At 36.9% G+C, this 15906-nt stretch overlaps 1 protein-coding gene across 1 annotated transcript in view; it reads left to right on the top strand.

The window, feature by feature from the left end:
• Nucleotides 1–1218: 1218 nt before the first annotated feature.
• Nucleotides 1219–15906, top strand: part of GALR1 (galanin receptor 1) — a 31004-nt gene continuing 16316 nt past the window's right edge. The window contains exon 1 of the mRNA XM_044658107.1: nt 1219–1905. Coding sequence (XP_044514042.1) covers nt 1219–1905 — 687 coding nt within the window. The remainder of the gene's footprint in view (nt 1906–15906) is intronic.

A 15906-nucleotide genomic window follows, 5' to 3' on the forward strand; every position in this document is an offset into this window, starting at 1 on the left:
TCACCCCTTTTCACGTTATGCCCTTTCGAGTCCACCCTTCTTTAAGGGCTCTCTGCTCTCAGATAATGATGTAGAGGTGAGGGGTGGGTGACTGTGGCAGAAGTCTCCACTGTACCCTGAGTGAATCCTCTATTAGCAAAGCTGGTTGGAGGCTGCTACAGAAGGAAGGATGTGGGCGGGAACCCACTCAAAGAGAGAAAGGGCGGCGGTCAGAAAGGATTGAGGGAGCTAGTGCTATTTGCCTTTCCTTGGGTGTGGGAGGTTTGAAGAGAGGGAGGGAGGGAAGAAGCAGAGTGGGCTCCTTCCCTGCCTCCTCAGAGACATCCATGCCCCCCACCTCACTTGCAGGAGGAAATGGTAGTAGAGCGAGTTCACTCTCAGCTGATTCTCTCTTTCCCTCCTCCTTTTAGTCTCTTTTAAACTAGGAGGAGGAAAAGGAGAAGAGCCCACTTTGTGGGAGCCGCAAGCTGGAATTTCAGAGATTCTGGGGCTGTAGCTGGTCAGCTCTTAGAGTCAATCTGCAGCTGCTGCTCTCGCAGCGCAGTCTCTCCGCACGTCCTCTGACTTAAGGCTGCTCCAGCTGCAGAGGGCAAAGCAGGCGCCAAGGGAAAGCAACAGGTTCACTCTCGCTCAGCTCTATCCTGGAAGAAGAGAAAGACAGAGACACAGCCTGACTTCAGCCGGGGTTCCCGGTAGCCCCGCAGAGTTTCCTTGAGGGATTCCTTGCTATCAGATCCCAGCAACTCCACACTAAGTGGCTTCCAGGGCACCAAGGAGACACTGGATAGGACGCGAATCAGTCCACAGTATCCTTCCTCCTCTGCTGGCTCTTTTCATTCTCATTCACTACTATTATTATTTTTAAGGGAAAAGTTTTAATCTTAAGAAGTATAGAGTCTATTACTGTTTTTGTCATGCGTTGGCCAGTAGAAGAAATTTCGTGCCGTTGACGTGCAAGCTTCCCGGGAAGTTAGTCAATCAGTCAACAAGCATTTAAGCCTTGATTATGCTTCCAGCACTGAGTTGAGCTCTGGGGATACAAAGGAAGACAAAGGCGCTGCCCTCTATTTTCTTCATATTGGAGGAACTCAGCCTTTCCAGAAAGAAAAGACTGCGGTTTAGCCAAGTCCCTACGCGCCCCATTCCTTAATACAGGGGTCCCGCGCCCCGCTTCCTGTTGAAGTGCCCTTTTCTGCTCTCTGAGCTCAAACTTAGGTCATGGAACCAGACCTTGCTATGGAAAACCAGAGCGAAGTGGCTGAGGAAGGATTGAATGGAACTCAACCGAGGCTGACTGATGGGGAGCTCAAACCCCTCTTCGGTCTCGGCATTGAGAATTTCATCACACTGGTGGTGTTCGGGATGATCTTCACCCTGGGCGTGCTGGGCAACACTCTGGTGATCACAGTTTTGGCGCGTAGTAAACCGGGAAAGCCTCGCAGCACCACGAACCTATTCATCCTTAACCTGAGCATAGCTGACCTGGCTTACCTGCTCTTTTGCATCCCATTCCAGGCCACGGTGTACGCGCTCCCCACTTGGGTGCTGGGCGCCTTCATCTGCAAGTTTACACATTACTTCTTCACCGTGTCCATGTTGGTCAGCATCTTCACCCTCTCTGCCATGTCCGTGGACCGCTACGTTGCAATTGTCCACTCGAGGCGCTCTTCTTCCCTACGGGTCTCCCGCAATGCTCTGCTAGGTGTTGGGGTCATCTGGGCGCTCTCCATAGCTATGGCCTCACCTGTGGCTTATCATCAGCGCCTTTTCCACCGTGAATCCGGCAACCTGACTTTCTGTTGGGAGCAGTGGCCCAACCAGCAGCACAAGAAGATCTATGTGGTCTGCACTTTCGTCTTTGGGTACCTGCTCCCCTTGCTGCTGATCTCCTTCTGCTATGCTAAGGTGGGAGGTAGAGTGTGTTGGGATCAGGGCCAGAGCCGGGCGAGGGGAGGTGCGGGATAAGAGGAAGATGAAGCTGTAGGGAAGGGGGATGAGAGGGCTAGGAAGCTTTGCTTCCCATGGGGTTGCTTTTATTTTCTGATCACTCCCATCTCTTTGTCCGTGGATCCTGCCTGCCTTTCATTTCCCTGTCCTACTTGACAGTTCTTTTGGTTGCACAAGAAGTCGCTAGAGATTCCCTCTGTGTATGAACTTTGGTGAATTTTTTTTAGCATTGAATCTCAGTCTAGACTGAGTAAACTACACCAAAGCCCCTTAAAGACGTTTGCTTTCTGCTATTGTGGAGGTTCCTATTCTATAAAATCTGTTTTCAACAGTGAACCGTGCAATGTTCCAAAAGTGTTGGATATGAAGATCTCCTTTCTCACACTCCTTTAAATTGGTTTACTTTTTACAATGCTTTAGAATGGTCTTTTCCCTCATTTGGTGATATGATTATCGTTTCCTTTACATGTTGAGTGAATGTGTAATGTGAAAATCATATTAAACAAGTTGTAGACTTGTAAACTTTTCCAGTAAACTCAGAGCATCCGAAATTTGTAAAGGTGTCAGCTAGCTGTAGAAATCTTTGAAGGCAGGGTCCGAGTCTTTTTTGTTTTTGTTTTGTTTCTTCTGTCCCAGAGCAAGAGATCAATTGATGATCCCATCCTGAGACTTACCCCTTTTGCTTTGACCAACCATAAAGATAAAGGGATGACTGAATAATTAAAGCAAGTGATTGGACAAGACTGAGCTCTAGTAATTAACAGAATGGAAACAATAAGAATTTCTTCAGTCACCTGAAGATCCTGGCCTGTCTTGCTCCCTGGCTCCCCTACAGTCCATGGTGAAATGATTCATTGAAGAAAGAATTTGGCCCCTGGGGGGCAGCAGGCCTGGAAGTAAGGGTTCATGTTATGTTAATCACCTGCCCACTATTTGCCCTTCTGGTGCTTGGATCCCAATTTCTTTGAGTTTGTAGAGTGAAAGAAGGCACAGGGAACTAGTTTAGGACTTAATTTTATTTATAGGCTGAAAACAAACATTGAATAAGTAAAGTCTTTTTCTCTTCAGAACCCTGAAAGGAGTCAGAGATTCCAGAGAACTATTTTATTCCCTATAAGGGTCATTCATGTTCTCAATTTATCATTGTTATCTATGGTAAAAACTCCTTAGGCTCCTTTTCCCTTTTCCCTCCACCTACATGGAGCACCCCCAAACACCTAAAAGGTCTGGCTAGGAGCAAGAATATAGAATTGAAATTTCCCTTAAACTTTGAGGTTACATATATCTTTTGTTTACAGAGGTTTGTTGTCTTCCAGAATTGCCTTGGTTTACTAATTGTTGCTCTCCCTTACTAATGGAAGGTTTTTGGAAGATTTTTTTTCTATCTTTGATCTTTGTTTACAAATTTTTAATCTTTTAAAACAACTTTTTATATTTGAGCAAATAAGATTATTCTTCAAATAAGTAGGACTTGTAGGATAAAATACTGCTCATAATATATTCATCATTTTCAAATCAGAATATCATTAATTCATTAATGGTTTCTACCATTAATGGTTTCTACCATTTCCACCACATTGTCTTGTATTTGTTGAGGAGACAGTCACTAATCTGGACAAGCAAAAAGTTGTTGGTTTTTTATCGTTATCCATACAAAGTGACTTTATGCTGGGGAAAAAAAAAACCCTTATTATGTGTGGAGGACATCTTGGTTTTCTTCAAAATATTCCTGTGAAGTTTATTGGTAAATGTATATAATTTCTATAGGTATATATGCTAATATTACCTGGAAGCATGATATGAACAAAGGGGCACTGCCATAAAGATATATACATATTCCAAATGATTCCTTACATATCATTTTGTAGGTCTAACTCATATTAAGGACTGAAAATTAAGCCACAGTTACACTGCTCATTGAAAAAAGTTCAGAGGCTTAGGAAGGTGTTAAGCCAAATCTAAATGGTACAAAGAAAAGAGGAGAATTAGGAATTAAATGGTTCTTGAGCATAGTTTAAATAATCTATCTGGACATTTTAGGTCCTAAAGGTTTCTCTTCATTTAAACTTTTGGACAAAAGGAAGAGTATTAAAAGAAAAAAAATCCATCTAGATTACTCTAAGTATACCAATGTAATCCTAACCTTCATGGATTGGTATTATTAAATAAATTACAATATGAGTATTCAGGCCAGATTTATATAGCACAGGGAACCAAGGTTGGAAAACATCTATTGAACTTTGATTTTATGAACAGCTGGATTTTGGCAATTCATTCATGAAGAATAATCCATTTAAATTATCTTCTTTGGAAAAGTAGATGACTTTCTGTTTTATTTTAGATGAGTGGACATAATGCATTTAAAAAATACTTTTAGGAATATAAGGAAGCTATAAAAAGAAAGGAAGAACACAAGCTTTAAAACCACAACATGTAGTAGAATCATAACAACAATTAACAAATATGCACATATATGTGTATGAATATATGTATATCCATGTATCTATTTGGTGCTTTATAATGTGGAAAGCATTTTCCCCAAAATGATTATATGAAGTATTTTTCTTACTTTTAATATGTTGAGTCTACTGATAGTCTTTCCAGGCTGGCAGGAGTGGACCCTTTACTGTAAGATGACCAAACTGAGGACCATTGAGGCCACATAAGGTAGTGGAGATAGAGCTAGTCACAGAATTAAATATATCGATCATAGGATCATAACTCAAGAGATCAAGGTGCCCTTTGAAGGCCTATTTCTGCTGCATACTTGCTCTGTGTCCTTGGTCAAGTCATTGAACTATAGTTGCTCAAGGCCCATTGTTTTTAGAATACTTCAGTACAGAAATGAAATCACGGGTTCAAGGTGGGTAGAAAAGGATGAGTGAGAATTTATATTTCACTTTAATATTTGATGAGAAGCTAGAATCATTTAATTAAAAGTTTCATATATGAACAGCTGGGTAAAAAAGTGATGTCTGAAAATATTACTCTTTCTGGAATAAAGTTTAATATATGGAAAAGATGGATTTCTGGTCAGAAATAGAGTACACCTAACAAAGTCTAGTAACAATATATTTGTCAGATGTATTACAAACAACCTAATCAAAAAGTCTTTACACTCAAAAAGGTTAGGTAAAGAAGACTGTATCTCCCAAGTTAGATTCCTCAGAGAAAAGTTATGAAGAAGGAAGATTAGCTTTTGAGACACTTGGAAAATGAAATCCAAGTAAAGACTCCTAAACCACTGCCTCAAATATCTATATACAAATCCTCAAGAAATTTAGGTGACACATCATAGTTATCTCTAAGACTTGATATAATGAAACTTACAAAAGGACCATGGCTCTGAATAGTCATGTGTCAAAAAGGAAAGGGTAACATTATCTATATCTACATCCAATAAAGGTATAATGTGAAGATATCTGGGAACCAGAGATGGACAGCATGACAGAGAGCATTTGTGTGTGTGTGTACAGATCACTAGATGAGGAAAAAGAAGTAACTTTATTTTTCTATAAATCACCTGGACAAAAAGAAAATTGATGAGGAGTTAGGGAAATGCTTCACCAGCCAGTAACATGGATGATATGGGCAGTGTTAGGGGACTTCAATTATCCAGGCATCTGGTGGAAATCTCTCCCTGCCAAGAGCAGAATATAATTTGCCTTAATAATAATTTCATTCTTCTAGAGGTGGAGGAAACAAAGGGAAATTCTACCCTAGATTCTTAAAGTTTTCAAAAGAGAAAAGAGAACAGAATCTGTAAAGTATGAGCCAGTAAGATCAGTTTTGATCCTCTGGAAATGCTAGAATGGATCATTAAAGAGGTAATTGCCAAATATCTAAAAAGTGATTACTAAGAGTCATAATGATTTCTAAAAAACAGTTAATCCTATATTAATCTTATTTTCTTTTTTCAACAGGGTTAATATGAGGCAACAGAAAAGGGAAATGAAGTAGATATAGTTGATCAGGATTTTAACAAAGCTTTTGGATATTGTATCTATTAAAAATTAATATTTTATTTTAAAATTTTATGTATAATAATTTCTAACATACATTTTCTTTTCTTTTTTAAAAAAACCCTTACCTTCTGTCTTAGAATCACTACTTTGTATTGGTTCGAATGCAGAACAATTAAGGTTAGGCATTGGGGGTTAAGTGACTTGCCAGGATTACATAGCTAAGAAGTGTTGGAGGCCTGATTTAAACCCAGGACTTCCCATAACTGGTCCTGGCTTTCATTCCACTGAAACACCTAGCTACTCCCCCAATATACATTTCCCTCAAAACCTTTGATAATCAAAGTCTCTCCTTCCCTCCTCTCTGAGATGGCAAGCAATTTAATCAATGTTATATATATGTGACCATGCAAAACACATTTCCATTTTGGTCATGCTATGAAAGGAGACTCATATAAAGCAAACATTGAAAAAAAATCACACCCCAAAAGTGAAAAATAGTATCTTTCTATCTTTATTCAGACTCTTATCAGTTCTGTCTCTGGAGGTTGATAGCATCCTTCAGAATTGTCTTGGATTATTGTATTGCTGAGAATAGCAAATCCTTCACAGCTGATCATCTTATAAAGTCACTATGTACATTATTCTGTTTCTTCTCATTTCACCTTGGATCAGTTCATGTAGGTCTTTCCAGATATTTTTAACATTATCCTGCTCATCATTTCTTATAGCACAGTAGTATTGCATTACAATCATATATCACAACTTGTTCAACCATTCCTCAATTGATGGACATTCCCTCAATTTACAATTCGTTGACACCACAAAAAGAACTGCTATAAATAATTTTATAAAAATAGGTCTTTCCCCTCCTTTTTGATCTCTTTAGAATACATACCTATTGGTGGTGTTACAGGACCAAAGGTTATGCATAGTTTTATAACCATTTGGACATAGTTCCAAATTGCTCTCCTGAATGGTTGGATTAGTTCACAACTCTACCAGCAATGGATTAGTGTTCCAGTTTTCCCATATCCCTTACAATATTTGTCATGTTCTTTTACTGTCATATTAGTCATCTGATCATTGTGAATTGGTACTTCAGAGTTGTTTTAATTTTAATTTCTCTAATCAATAGCTATTTAGAATTTTTTTCAGATATGGCTATATAAATAGTTTTGATTTGTCTGAGAACTGCCTGTTCATAGCCTTTGACTATTTATCAATTGTGAAATTTAACAAAGCTTTTTGATGGAAGGATATGGACTAGTGATAATATAATCATGTGCACTCAGAACTGGTTGACTGGACTGACTGAAAAAGTGTTTGCTGATAGGGGAAGGGAAAGAGAAAGAAATAAGCATTTATATAGTGTTGATTATGTGCCTGGCAGCATGTTAAGCACTCTACAATTATTTCAGCATTCTAAGACAATGGTCTTGCAAAGCAATCTCAAGAGGTGATGGGATAAGCTCATGTGCATGAGTGTATAGCAAATCAGAGTGTGGTAAAATAGTTCATGTTCCACCCTCCCTCTGATAGCCAATTGTATGGTTTGCCTCTAATGCAGTCTCAACATGGACTTCACTTATTATTGTCTAGTAGTCCCTTATTCCCTGCTATCCCACTGTGTAAATTCCCAACCTCTCCATTTTTTCCATTTGTAACTTAATTATGACCTAAAAAGTGCCCTTGGGAAAATCTCTGCTTCCCTCAACCTATTTGAAGCCTGCCTCCCAAACCTCAATTTACCTCATGGCTATTGTAAAGACTGCTTAGGTGGCTCTGGGATCGAGAGCTGTGATCAGTACTCACCGTCCTTCTTAATTTTAATGTAACAGAGTGTATTGCATAGGTGAGTTACCATGGTTAGTATGTAATTTTTCAGATGATACTAACTTATTAATGACTACTCTTTGGATCTACACTTTCAACTAATTCTGAGTTCAACTAACTGCTGTTTCTTAGCACATATCATTCTATTTTATCCATTTACGATGGCACAATAAACTTTTTCGTATGTCTTCATGAAATCTAAACATATTATGTCTATAGTACATACCCATCACCCAATAGTCAAATAACCTTGCCAAGACATTAAATGAAGTTATTTTGACATGACCTGCTTTAAAAGAAGTTGTCTTGACTTTTATGGATCACTGCATTCCTTTCTAAGTATTCACAAACCATCTCTTTAAGAATGTCTTCTACAATTTCACCTGGAATAGAAGGAAAGCGTCCTGGTCTATTTTTGCAGATCTTATCTTCACCATCCCCCTTCTGTTTTTTCCCTCCTGAAAAATTGAGGCATTTGTCCTTCTCTAGTGCTGCATTGCTCTTTAAGAGTGCTAGAATTCTTTGAGTTAGAAAAGTCCATTCTACCTTTTTATGACATGTTCAGATGCTATACAATTCTGCCATGTGCCTCTATAGGAACTATATTAATGCCTATCAATTGCTATATATTGGTCCAAGAGAATTTCAGGAATTCTTGTCTCTAACTTGTATTCAGATGTTATTTGTCAACCCTATAATACAATTTGCTTTTGGAAAAATTAGTTATTTCTGAAACCTGGAGTAAGAAAAATATTTATAACCCCATCCCTTATAATGCATTATTTTTTCAGTTTTCAGTGTTTTAATGGATACTTTTGGGGTGTTAATAATTAGGTCCAATATTTTTCCCTGCCTCTAATATCTTCTTTCTGATATCTTGGGAACTGTTCCTCTATGTGTCTCCTTCATGTATCCTCTATACATACATTTCCCTGATTCCACTATTTTCCAGCTATCTCTATTCTTTAGTGTCATTTCTCTTTTTAAATTTATACTACTTTATTTACTATTTGTTACATTAAAAATTTCAGTTAATTCCCTTCCTTCCCTACCCTGGATAGAGAAGGCAACATTTGGCAAAAACTTGTATTTATATATAAAATTATGCCTTCCCTATTTCTACTATTAGTTCTTTCCCTAGAGGTAGCCATACCCAGTCATTCTTCAAAAAATATTTCTGTTGCTGCATATAATGTTTTCTTGGTTCTGTTTGCTTCCTTTTCAAAACTTTATGTAGGTCTCTCCATGCTTTTTAAAAAAAAATAACTTGTTTGTCATTTCATGTGGTATGGGAATGGATCAAGGCTTGGGACAATTTGGTACCACAATGGATAAAGTTCCAGGTCTAAAGTCAAGAGACCCTAAGTTCAAATCTGTCCTCAGATACATCCTAGCTGTGTGACCCTGGACAAATCATTTAAACCCCATTGCTTAGCCTTATTGCTCATAGTATAAATACTAATATAAAAGGTAAAGTTAAAAAAATGGATCAAAGCAAAAGGTGAAGAAACTGAAAAATTTGGCCTATTAGTGTGTTTTTATAGATCATGGGGAAAAGTGATCCCTCTGAAAAGAATCTACCTTCCTGAGTAATGAGGGATGTTTTGAGACCTCTCAGTAAAGTGCTAGTAGGCATCCAACATCACAATGGAAGGCACCCTGCAGATGTTCTCAAAGACTAAGGACCTGTAATCTCATGCAATCCATGGAGAATTGAACTGCAGATACCTTCAAAAGTATATGCACACCCCATAGTTTTATCAAGTTGATTGGAGAATTCATCAATTTGACAATTTCCAATAATTCTGTTCCAGCCTGAGTTAAATGGTTTCTGCCATAGTGACTAAATGTAGCATGTTTTGTGGCATATTGGTCAATATACTCAATTCTGAAAATCTCTCAAGTGGTTTGTGGAAGTTCCAAAAATTGTTCTCTTCTTGATTGACTCCTTCACTGTTGTATATTGAGTCCAACTGATGTCCATTATGTGTAATTTTTAGACAGTACTCACTTAAACAAATTTTGTGCAAGCTCAGGCCTCCTATATTTGATGAATCTGCCAGATTATGCTAATTCCCAAATACATGGTTATGAAAGTTTAGATAGTTCATGCTTTCCTTGTTCTTTGTGTCTGTCCTCACTCAAAAACAATAAGAAATGTTTTAAAAAAGGAAATGAACAACTGATAAGAAAATAAATAAACAAAAAGGATAAAAATCATCTTCTTGGAGAAGTCCATTCTAGAATATACTTCTGGAGATTTCTTGAAATTTCCTTGTTAGAGTTCTCTTGGTTAGGAAAAAACCCGAGTCTTTCAACTCTCAGAAAAAGGGAGAGGGCTTTGAGAAAAAAGATAAGAGAAGGGAACAATTGTCCTGTGAGCTCATGTGTAAATTAAAGGAAGGAAAGAAAAAGATAAAAAAAGAGTAAGATGAGAAAGGAGGAAATAAAAGCTTATACTTTGTAATATGTGATGAATATACTTTAATTTTTACTCCTAGAGCCAGACTTGCTATCTTGCTATCTTTGCTCCTCATGGATCTAGGAAACCTTGTTGAATTTGGATCCTTCTTCTCCATTTCTTTCAGTTTGTGCCCGTGCTACCTGTGTGACACCTTCCCCTCTTCCTGATAGGTGTAAGTGACTAGCATCTAAGTTCCACTGAACCTCTTAACATCAATTAGATTTTAACAAAGGGACATTTACTTTGGAGATATAGGAAGACCACAAGTACAGATAGTTCCTGCCAACATCTTTGGAATCATATGCTTCCCTATAAAATGCCAAACTCTGGAGTAGGCTCAAAACAGTTTACCTCCTACCTAAGCATTTGTATGAAGTTCACATTCAGATGTAACATGAGTGCTGGATGAGTCCATGTCTCAGCTGTTGAAGGAGGGATTCCAAAGGTCACATATTATGATTTCTCCTTGTCATTCCAAGGCATTTTATTACATGCAATCACAATTCAACAGGATACAGATTTCTGAAAGTTTTCATGTAGAAAGAAGACATCAGAGATACTCAAAACATATGCCAGACTCTCAATGCAGGTATATCTATATATACATACATACATATATATGTATATGCACACACATATTTGTATTATAGATTTCTATATATTAATATATTTATTTAGATAGAATTCTATACTTATATCAATATCTAACCTATATATCTATCTCTATATACACAAACATATACAGGTTTTCCCAAAAATTGTAGGGTAGTTTTAAGCTTTAGTAGTCCTAAGACTTTTGGGACATTTATAAATATATACACACACATATATGCATTTCAATTTCAATACAGATAGATATCATTTTCATGCATGACTTTTTATGGTAAGAATATATTATAAATGATCTTTGTTTAAAATATCTATTCCTATCTTAATCTTTTGGGCTTTGAAAACATCTATTTCTTCCCAGTATAGATATGTTAGACACATGGAAAAATATAGTACAGAGTACTTAACATATTCTTCAAGGATTAACCTAATTTATTTTGAAAGTTGAATGGAGAAAATGCATACATGTGAATATATTACTGAGGACTATATTTTGACCCAGAAATTACAAATTGACTTTACATTGTTTTTATGGGCTTAGTAATTATCATAGTATTTTAATCTTAGACAAAATTTGCTTCTCTATACATACAAAAATATTTATATATGTATGCATATATAAATATAACTATCAGTTAATATTATATGTCTTCATGTTAACCAATAACTGTAAATCAGACCTAGATTTAACCCGGATAGGGCTATACCTTTAAGGGGTTAAAAAACAACAGGATTTTCATAAAATGCTTGCTACCTTCCCATCCCATTGGATGATGCTCCATTAAGCCTTGACTCTACTTTCATGTGTCTTACTAATATCCAAATGAACCACTTGTAATTATAGCTAAGTTTTAAAAATATCTTCCATAAGTCCTTAGTAAGTATGCTGATAAAAATCATCCAACCTGTTTTATTTTGAGCACATTTCTGGCTACCATTTTCTATTATCTTGTATACAAATTCTCTGAACTAGTCTTTGAGAGTGAGGCTTAATTACTGGGCAGACCAAGCAGACAAGACATGAGCATAGAAGACACAAGTTAATTTAAAAAATCAACCAGTCAATCAACAATATCTATCAAGTACTTATTATGTACAAGACATTATATTTAACTCTGGGGATGAAAAGAAAAAGCAAAAACAGCCCTTGCTTTCAAGGATCTTAGAGATTAATGTCATAGGCAACTATAAATCAATAATTGAGACATATATGATATATGCAAAGTAAATGGGAGGTTACATTGGAGGGGGTAACACTAGCATCTGGAGGAATAGGAATAGAAGCATGGACCTGTTATCTAAATGAATGTAGTCACATCCTTTCACCTTGCAAATTATCTACAGATACCTCCCTCTTCTACCTCTTCTAGGCTCTGGGAGTGGTAGTAGGGGATGACAATTTATTCAGCAGATTGAAGCAAACAAGATGTAAGCATACAAGAATCACAGACACAATATAAGATCTATTGTATCATTTGCTGATCTACAGATAACTTTCTCCACCCCCAGATGCTATGTTCCTTGTTGTCTTCCATTTTCTGGTTCACTAACTTTTCCTAGTCTTTTCTCAGAATCACTTCACTCCCAGACAGTGATCATTGTTCACTTGTGATCCTTCCTGGTTGCTCTCCAGAATATATACTATTTTGGTGCCCTATACATGTTTATCTTTTTTTTTTTTTTTGGCTCTCCTCTTCCTTGTCACCTTCCCATTCCATCAAAATTCTAGACATTCATTGGTCTAGATCACAAGTTCTTAAACCAAGGGGTCTTTGATAACTTTTTGTTTGTCCCTAAACTTGGATGGGAACAAAACAACTCAAATATTTATTTTCATTAATTTCTTATATTTATCATTTTTTCAGTTATTTAAAAATATTATTTTGAGAAGTCTAATGATTTCATCAGACTGTCATTGGGGTATATGACACAAATTATTTAACTGCCCAAGTCCTGGAATATTGTTTCAGAATAACATCATAGGATTGTAGAGATAGAAAGAATTTCATCAATAATATATTGTAAACAAAATCTCATAGTAAAGTTATAAAACCCCACTGTAATGGTGTTATAGCCAATTGTCCATTTAAAAATATGGTTCTTATGAAACTAATTTCTCCTGTAATATTGTTCTACAAAATAATAATGGTAATATTTGGGATCTCTCTTTTCTGTTCCTATTTATTTCATTGATTTACATCTACATACCTATATAATTTTTTGCATTTCCCCCTTTAGGTTCTTTATCTCTCTTGTTAATCAAAGTAGGGGTCATGGTGGGGCAAACTTGCCCCACTGATTATCACAATCACCAGAACTTGAGGTGGTGGGATGAAATCCCAATTAAGATCATATTTGTGAAGTACTTAGTACAGTATCTGGGTCATAGTAGGCATTTAATAAATACTTATTTCTCTTCTCCCCTTTCCTTAGAAAGAAGGAGGTTTAGTATTGACTTGCTTTAAGATCTATTAGTGAGCTATTTACATAATTCAAATCATTTCTTTTTATTTTAAAACAAGTTTAGTTTTATTTTTCAATGAAAAACTTTAAAATTAATCTCTTCCTTATACTATCCCCTTCCTTAGTAAATTAAGAAATTAAAACAAAACAGAAAACAAAACAAAACCCTGACAACATATTTCTATAAAATTTTGACCTTTTATGACCTCTCTCTGAATTGCATGCCTCTTCTTTATGCTGAGCTATTGCTGTGGTTATAGACAGGATCTCTTCAGTCTTCCTACTCAGCTGTGGCAACATTGATATGAGCTCAGATAGTCTTTTCTAGGTAATTAATAAACTAATGTCAGCTTAATAATACCTGCTTATGTGTTCACTATCCAAGTTGCATTTGAGTAATGACCTATTATAGATAATGATAATTCAAATAATTTGGGGCAGGTCAATGGGGGAGCAAAAGTTTTCATCAGGCAGACAATTCTGAATTTCACAGACATCGCAAACAAGATGATTGTACGAAAAAGGCTAATATTATAAATGAATGGAATTCATTGTCCAAAAGAATTTTAAATGTTCTATGGCTATTCTATTAGAGAATAATTTCTTATATCAAAGGTAATGTATCTTTCTAATCTATTCCTCATGACCAAAGAAATGATGTCAGTTCAGTCTAACTCAATTAATTTCCTCTTGCAGTGTTTAATGGTATTATGAAGAAGTTGGACATAGTGGTGATTGGTCCTCTTTGAATACAAAGGACAACAACCAATCAATTGACTTCTAATGCCATTATTTTAGTCACCAGTTTAAAAACATTGTCTGAATCCTGCCAGTTTTCCTCTGGACTTGTATTAAGCTAGAAGACTGAAAAACAATGACAGATAATTGTTTGCAGGGCCAACATAATTATAATAGGGTTCATGTGAGAGATTATATGTAGTTTGACACTTTCATATGCAACACAGAACTGAATTATACTCCTGGGCATCCAATGAAAAGATGGTAGATAAAAAAAATACATCACTCAGTTTTCAAAACCCAAGATGAACAAGGATGTGAAAGCACTTCATGTGAAAAATATCTAGTCATTCTTACGAACAATAAGCTCAGTATGAATGAGCAGTGTAATGTGGTAGCTGAAAGAGTTAAAGTGATATTCACCTTCATTAAGAGAGTACAGTGTTCAAGTAAAGAAGGTGATAGTCCCGCTCTTCCCCTGCCCTGATCAAATGATTCCTGATATATTATGTTCAAAGATGAATATACTCTGGAGCATATCGAGAGCAGGGTGATCAGAATGATGAAGAGACTTAAAATAATTCTGTATGAGGATTAGATGAAGAAACTAAGGACACAACTTGAAGAAGATGAAACAGGATTAATATGACAATGATCTTCAAATATTTCAGGGGTCATTATACAGAAGAGTAATTAATCTAGTGCTGCTTGAATCCAAAGAATACAACTAGGACTGATGGATGGAAGTTATAGAGAAGCAAACCTGTACTTAACAAAGAAAACAAATGATCCTACTAGAGCTAGCCAAAAACAGAGTGGTTGCCTGAGGGAGGCTGTGAGTTATATGTCACTGAAAGTAAGAATACAAAATGAGCTCTCATTGGTTTTGCTATAGAAATAATTTATGTCCACATGTAATTCCTGACCTTTATTTAGTATTTTATGCATATTATCTTACTGGATCTTCATATCCTCCCAGTAAACAGGCATTGTTATCCTTTCAACTCTAAGAATCTATGAATTTCACTGAGTGGTATCACCATATTATATTATTCAATGGTGACACTTTCTAAAGCAGATTTTATTCATTAGTCAAGCAATGACAATTAGTTTTACTTTATCCTTGCAGAAAGTAGTTTGCATTAGTGACAAAGTTATAGGGAGGCAAATTTTAGATAGTAGAAGGAATAACTTTTTAATCATTCAAGCTGTCGCAAAATGGAATAAGCTAACTTGTAAAGTAGCAAGCTCACTCTTATTTGAAGTTCTGTATTTAAGCAGGTTCTTGATATTTACCTGTCAGAGACATTTTATAGAAGGTTTTCCCCTGTCGTTGGAGCAGTGATGGCAAACTTTTAGAAATGGAGTGCTGGGCCCTGCCCCTACTCCACTCTATAGACTGAGTGCCATGCTTCCTCACCCTCCACCAGAGACCATGTGCTATGCTACTACCCACACAGGGGAGGGAGGAAGCACTCCTATTGGGCGGCTGGGTGGAGGGGTGGGTGAAGTGAGGAATGCCCTCAGGTGTGGTGGAGAGGGGCAGGGGAGTGGCCCTAGTGCTCTGCTCCCTTCCAGCTCTGCAGCCTGTGAAGTTGCCCACTTTACCTCTTGTGAGCTCCCATTGGACTGCTGGGCAGAGAGGTGAGGCATGTGAAAAAAATGTTATTAGGTGCCACAGAGTGGGGGAGAGGAGCAGCTGGCCGAAGCTCTACATGCTTTTTTTGACACCCCTGCCATAGGTTCACCATCACTGGATTAGAGGATCAAGTAGATGATGCCTTAAGATGATCTCATCCAATCTCTCTCTCTCTCTCTCTCTTTCTCTCTCTCTCTCTCTCTCTCTCTCTCTCTCTCTCTCTCTCTCCTTCTCTCTCTCTCCTTCTC

This window comes from Gracilinanus agilis, chromosome 1 (genome assembly GCF_016433145.1).
Source record: "Gracilinanus agilis isolate LMUSP501 chromosome 1, AgileGrace, whole genome shotgun sequence".
NCBI classification, from domain to species: domain Eukaryota; kingdom Metazoa; phylum Chordata; class Mammalia; order Didelphimorphia; family Didelphidae; genus Gracilinanus; species Gracilinanus agilis.